At 62.6% G+C, this 6,586-nt stretch overlaps 3 protein-coding genes across 3 annotated transcripts; all 3 read right to left on the reverse strand.

Annotated features, from left to right (window-relative positions):
• Positions 1-166: 166 nt before the first annotated feature.
• Positions 167-1,059, reverse strand: AMSG_06749 (uncharacterized protein; the record flags this gene model as incomplete). Its single annotated transcript, XM_013901345.1, has 2 exons — positions 167-451; positions 490-1,059. The coding sequence occupies 2 exons, from the start codon at positions 1,057-1,059 to the stop codon at positions 167-169; spliced, it is 855 nt and encodes a 284-aa protein (XP_013756799.1).
• Positions 1,060-1,203: 144 nt separating this feature from the next.
• AMSG_12011 (uncharacterized protein) lies at positions 1,204-3,691 on the reverse strand (the record flags this gene model as incomplete). The annotated part of the gene is made up of 5 exons (XM_013901379.1): positions 1,204-1,366; positions 1,423-1,758; positions 1,841-2,035; positions 2,682-3,537; positions 3,577-3,691. The coding sequence occupies 5 exons, from the start codon at positions 3,689-3,691 to the stop codon at positions 1,237-1,239; spliced, it is 1,632 nt and encodes a 543-aa protein (XP_013756833.1). The 3' UTR covers positions 1,204-1,236.
• A 224-nt stretch (positions 3,692-3,915) lies between these two features.
• On the reverse strand, positions 3,916-5,701 carry AMSG_06752 (actin superfamily protein; the record flags this gene model as incomplete). The annotated part of the gene is made up of 2 exons (XM_013901346.1): positions 3,916-5,451; positions 5,689-5,701. The coding sequence occupies 2 exons, from the start codon at positions 5,699-5,701 to the stop codon at positions 3,965-3,967; spliced, it is 1,500 nt and encodes a 499-aa protein (XP_013756800.1). The 3' UTR covers positions 3,916-3,964.
• Positions 5,702-6,586: the final 885 nt, after the last annotated feature.

Raw genomic sequence — 6,586 nt, forward strand, 5'->3', positions numbered from 1 at the left:
TGAGGGGGGGGGCATCGGGGGCTGATTGCGCTGGTTTGAATGTGTGGAAGTAAAAGTCAGCACGTGAGGGGAGGTGGGAAGATGTGTAGGCGTCGAGGCGAGTCATGGGTGAGGATACAGAGCAAGATGATGGGTGGAGTGTGAAAGTGTGAGAGCAAGAGGCGCACTAGGCGGCGATCTGGTACCAGACGCGGACAACCTGGAAGGTCTTGATGAGGTAGCCGGCAGACTGCGATGGGTAGATGAGGATGGAGCCAGCTGTGGCAATGTCGCGGAGGACGTTGATCGAGTCGGCGGCAGGCGGCAAATAGTTTTCCGGGAGGAGAATAGTCTGGATGGAGACAAACTGCAAGAGACCGACGTTAGAGGCAAGCCACGCGTTGGCACGGGCAAGCGTAGCATCAAGACCCTCGAATTCACCAGCGCGATCGCCGGCCTGAGGATAAAAGTCCTTGTAAGCCAGCCGCGAGAAAAGCCGGGCATGGCAACACCAGGAGAGGCCCCAGCAGCGTCTGCGGTAGCAGCCGCAGCCACATCGGTGTCGGCAACGGCGCGAGCATCGGGATCGGGATCAGCGTCGGCATTGGCATCGACATCATCATCGTCTTCGGACAACTCGTGCTCCGAACTTGCGGCGGCCTCGGCGGCGGGCTTGTGGTCGAAGACTGGCTGGCGGTCTTCCAGTGGACGCAGCAGATCATTCACAGCTTCACTCTCGAGCAGCTCGGGCGCGACAGACTCGTCGGCCTGGGCAAGCGCAACCAGCTGCAGAGCGCGGCGAAGGCGAGAGGCATCAAAGTCGCGGCCCATGGGCCGGCCTTCACATGATGCGCGCCAGATGGCAGCAAGCACAGCCCTGGGAAGACCCGATGTGGCAAAGAGCGCAGCAGCCATGGCTCCAGCATCCGCCGCTTCCAGTACGGCCACATGTGGTCCGAGGTCGTCCATAGACTGCATCGTCTGCATCGACGGCGCCTCGCCGCCGGCATCGTTGTCACCTGTCGGTGTCGCCGGCGCGGTGACTGTGCCCTCAGACTCGGTGTCAGTCGTGGTCACCATGGTCACGGGTTGTACGCAGAGGCAGAGGGATGTGGCGTGTGGTGGTCGGTAGCACGTGAGCTCGGAACCGGTCGCCGTGCTCACCAGCATGTGACAGACGACATTGAGTGAGGGGCTGGGAGAGGTGGGGGGTGGGGGGTGGGAGAGCGTAAAAATATTTTCGGAGCTGGGCCTTGCCTACATTGCATCCAGCTCTGCCAGCTCGCGAGTCATGTTCTCCACAGCCCGCTGCTGCGCATCGGCAAAGGTCGGCGAGAGGTAGATCGACCTGGGCGTGCCGGAGCCACCGGAGCCGAGACCGAGCGTGCTGCGAAGAAAGGCGGCACGGCCTGATGCAAAGGCGTCGTCGGGAAGTGGGCATACTCGCGGCGAATGTCTCGAGTGTAGCCCGAGTACAGCTCATACGGACGGGCGAGCACAGCCATGTCAAAGTCAAGAAACAGAGCGGCATCCGAGTCGTGGCTATAGCCTCCATGACCCTCGACTTGGATCGGAGCATTGCCTGGGCCGACACCGACGTTGTCGGGCCCGAGGTAGGACCCGTGAGTCAGAGCATGACTGGCGGTCATGACGATGTAGTCGTAGACTTTGCGAACCAAGGGTGTGTCGAGCTTGGCATTGCGGGCAAAGTCGAGCCAGACATCTGCCGAGTCGTGCTCGTTCGCGCCGCCTCCGCCGTTGATCGGGTTGTAGATGATGCTGCGCGCGCGAGTGAGTAGCTACGCCTCGGCGCTCTACCGCTCCACCCAACACATGCACTCAAACAGTTTCCCACACGTACTCATGGAAAAAGATGGCAGCCTCGACTGCGACTACGTCATCCAGCAGCTCTCGATGCTCATCGACGTAGCCCAATAGCTCCCGGATGTGATCGAGCGTGTGATAGTACCGCGATGTCTCAGTGTACCGCGCATAGATCATGCCCCACCAAGCATGACACACGGTGTCGTCGTCAAGAGCAAGATCGATGCCTGCACTGGTGCTCGCATTGGTCCCCGCACTGATGTCTGTTGTTGCCTCGGCGACAGTTGACGCAGTGGTAGCAGACGATTCACCACTGGCTGCAGCGCGCGGCAGGGCGGTGCACAGAGCGAGCCACCGCGGACGCAGGAGATGGCAGAGCATGCCCAAATACGGAGAGCTGGCAAGTAGCGTCCTTGCTGTGGTGGATGCAAAGGGAGGTGCGAGTAAAGTGACCCAGTCGATGGTGGTGGGTGACCGAGTGGGTGAGGGCCGGCGCCTGGCGGCAGGTGCTTCGGCGAGTGGGACGGGCTGGATGGCGGCACTTGATGATGTGGTGCGCGAGTTCGGTCACTGTGTATGTGGGCAAACGCAGAGAGCTTTTCATTTCTAGCTCTTCGTGCTACAATGCAAACTCGGCGGTTGCATTGCCGGAGAGTACGATGGTGGATGGGCGGCTAGAGGCATTGTCGCGGAGGATGACGCGGCGGTTTGGGCTTCCGCGGCTGCGGGTCGAGTGCGAGCCTGCGCGTCGGCGCTTGACCGGCGCCGCGGTCTTGCGCGAGAACGATGAGTTGCGGCGGCGAGACTGGCCGGGGCGTTGTCTTTGTCGGCTGAACGATGAAACACGCTTGACAGCAGCGGGCTTGGGCGAGGGCGACACCGGATCGTTCACATTGATGAGCGGCATGGACATGGCGTGGTGACACTGCGAGAGGTCCCCATTGAACTTGGCAGGACCAACAGCCGAGCTGCCAGAGGCGTGGGCGGTAGGGACAGCGGCGGGCGAGATGTTGATGGAAGACCCACCGTTTGGATCGATAGTGACGCGCTCGACGGATGACTGCGAGTTGAAGATATCGGTAGACGGCGAGGCGGCGCGGAAACGGCGGGCAGCCGGTGAGTTTGTCCGCGACACGCGCTCGGCCGAGCCACGGGCGCGGCGGGAGGACGGCGAGGCACGGCGGGCGACGGGGGAGACGCCACGTGAACCGCCACCGGGCACCGATGCCACGGTCGAGGCCTGGCGCTCGAGCGAGTGGCATCCGGACATGGATGCCGATCGCTCAAGCGGCTCGGAGCTCGCGTAGCCTTCCTCGAGGAGGAGGAAAGAGACAAGAACTAAAAGCCATTGGGCCATCGAGTAGTTCTCGGTCGGCGCACGCTTGCACTGGGTGAGGACGCGGTGGGTGTCCTGCTCGCCAAAGGCGGACCACTTGCGGGCGGTGAAGAAGAGCTTGAGCGAGATGTGCATGGCGTCAGTGTCGATGCAACGATCGCCGTCGGCGTCAAAGGCGGCAAATGCTCTGTCGAGCACATCAAGAGGTGCGCCGGGAGCGAGCAGAGCATCCCGGTCGGCTGGCTCGATGGTAGCGAGGATTCGGGCGAGATTGGTGTGCGAGAGTGCACCAAACGGAGGATATAGACTGATGAGCACATCGTTGGCACGGATGGTATCGGCATGCCGCATGTCCTGTCCACTCTGGCCTCCTGGAAGCTCCATGTCGCGCATGGCGGCTGCATACGCAGCTTGACATATGACCGGCGGAGCGAGACCAATCAGCGATTGGACGGCGAGGAGCATGTCAGCGCCCGAGGCAGTGACATTGCCCCGACTGGCCGGACGCCGCTTAGACTTGGCCTCGGGAACTCTTGACGAGCCACAGCCCATGGCTAGAGCTATAGAGGCGGATAGGGGGTGGTGCGGGGGGCACGAGTCGTGTGGTGACAACGCGGTGGTGGAGTGGGGTGGTGGAGTGAGTGGGTGGTGCCACTGCCCAATATTGCCGGAAGCGGCAATTCGGCAAAAGCAGAAAAATTTCGAATGTGGACGATGGTGCACGTGATTAGAGCCAACTTGGCCCGTGTGAGAATGACGCCACGCACATGGCAAACCGCGAGCAGTGCTGTGTTTACTTCCACAAGCAGTAGAAAGCCAGACGAGTTACGGGCACTTTTTGTGGACGAGCGCGGCGCCGTGCTCCTCGTACTCTTGCTTGGAGATCCAGAGCGAGTGGAAGGAGCCGAGCGAGGCCATGATGGAGCCGCCGATCCAGGGCGCAAAGCGCTGCTCGGTGGGGGTGTTGATGGAAGAGACCTTGACCTTGAAGGTCTGCGGAAGAAGCGGGGCGAGGTGCTTGCGGAGGCGCGGGGTAAAGTCTGGGAACAGGGTGTTGCCGCCGGTGACAATGACAGAGCCGAAGAGGTCGCGGCGGAGGTCGACGTCTGCGAGCGAGACCGACTTGTAAACCATCTCGTGGACGCCGAGCGAATCGTCGCGGTGGCCGAGGTCACCGGAGATAGGGTCAGCATCGTTGTAGCGGGTGCCGGGCTTGGAAAGCCACTCGGGCTTGCGGATCGAGTCGTCGGGGGTGAGCGGCGGGGCGGCCGGGAGGCGCGAGGCAGCGGCGACCGAGTCTTCGCCGGTGTCCATGGCGACCGGCTCCGAGGCGGTGGCGTGGGGGCGGAAGCGGTCTTCGTAGAACCAGCGCGGGCGAAAGAGGACCTCGGGGACGAGGAAGCGCTCGGGCCCGAGATCGAGGACGGTGCGGTCGGGGAGCTCGTACGGGACGACCGGGACCGAGCCGGTGGAGGCACCAAAGGCGTCTGCGGGCGCAAAGGCGCAGACGGAGCGCTTGATGTCGTCGAGGAGGGCGGAGCGGGTGAACGAGTCGTACGAGTGGGTGACGCGGATGTCGTCGGTGTACTCGACGGTGGTGTTGCCCTCGTCGTCGGTGACGAGCTTGAAGCCGTGGCGCGGGGTGACCCGGCCTCCGGCGGCCTCGACGAGGTGATGGAGAACCTTGTTGAGCGAGTTGCCGCCGATAGCGTGGTTGCGAACCACGGTCTTCTGCAGGACGTAGCCGTCCGAGACGACTGAGGCGGTGGTGACCGAGCCGCCGGATGAGAGGACGACACCAGACGGCTTGCCGACGGCGTAGGTGGAGAGTACGGCGTCCTTGGCCACAAAGTACGCTGGTGCGCCGTACGTCTCAAAGGCGAGCTCGGTGAGCTTTTCGCGGGCGGAGCGGGTGTTGAAGACCGACTCGGTGAAGAGCAGCGGGTGTTGCGAGGGGTCGACCTGGAGCACCGAAGTGAATGCGTGGTTCAGTATCGCCTGTGTGCCCTCCCAGTCGGTGATGAGGCCGTGGTGCATGATGGGCGTGAGCTCGACGTGCGGCCGCGAGACGCAGAGCGCGCCAGAGCCCACAATGTACCGTGACTTGCCTGCGCCCGAGTGATGGACCGGATCCTCAAGATCCATGGCAGCCTCGTTTGCCGATGCCGACGAGCCGACGGCACCACTGGCCTTGGCCGGCTCGACCCGTGCGCCAACACACGACGGCATGACCGACTTTGGCGTATCCTCACCAGCAAATCCGATTCGGGTCGTCGACGAGCCGATGTCGAGCACCAAGGCCGCAACCTCATCTGCGTTGGTTACAGCATCCAGCCCATAAGCCCACCCACCACCGGGTGTATACGTATGACGTATGCATGAGTATTGTGAACAGTGAGTCGCTCTTTCCCTATCTTTGTTCCCTATCTGTCCTCGTCCGCCCTGTCCGCCTTGCCCCCCCCCCCCCCCCCCCTCCCGGTCCGCTCGGCCACCCCCCACCATTCCCCCCACAACCACCCTCAGCACTACAGCCCACAGCAAGAACGTACCGCCACCAAACATTATGAAGTTATGTGGTGTATGCGAGTTGCCAACAGAAAGGGGAGTTGCTCCTTGTCTCGCACGCGCGCTCGAGTCAAGTGGCTGGAGTATGAGTATGAGCGTGTGCAAGTGCAAGTGCTGGAGGTCGGTGGGTAGCAGCTTGGTCGTCGTCGTCGTCCTTGTCATGGACTGATTGACTCACCGAGGGGGGGGGGGGGGGAGTGGGCGCTACCTGGTAGTGGTCCTACAATTGGTGTGTGCGCCGTCAAGCGGCTGTGGTCACTGACGGTCGTCGGCAGAGGGTAGGCGACCTCGTCAGAGCGCCCCACTCCTCACCCAATCCTCATATCTCGGGACAAGGATGGCAGACGCCCCAATGACGTCTTTGCCGAGTGATGGAGTGCTCAATGCCTCGGCGTCGTCGCTGGCGTCGTCGGTGGACTTGACGTGTCCGGCACCGTTTGAGCGCTCGCGCTCGCTCGTTCTTCCGCCGGTCACAGGAAGGGACAGCGATGGCAATGGTGATGATGGCATCCTTCGCGCCTCGCAATCGGTGGCAAGGATTCGGCCGCGGCGACGAAAACCCGTGCGATCTGCGACAACGACGACTGTCACTGACTTTACCACCGAGCTCAAGAACCTACGCGCGCTCTCGCAAAGCCTCGATCCTGTCCGTGCCGCTACCAGCACCTTGCGATCTGAGCTTGCAGCCCTTGCTGAGCGTGCGGCCGACTTGTAGTCGACTGGACCTGTAGCCACAGCGATGCGATTGAAACATCCCCTGATCGTCATCCCCCTCTCCCCCGATCTGCACCACGCCACCCCCACCCACCCCACACCTCCCCCCCACCACCACCCCACCCACCACCCACTACCCATCCACGCACCCTATTTCCACCTCTACCG

This window comes from Thecamonas trahens, assembly GCF_000142905.1.
Source record: "Thecamonas trahens ATCC 50062 unplaced genomic scaffold supercont1.30, whole genome shotgun sequence".
NCBI classification, from domain to species: Eukaryota; order Apusomonadida; family Apusomonadidae; genus Thecamonas; species Thecamonas trahens.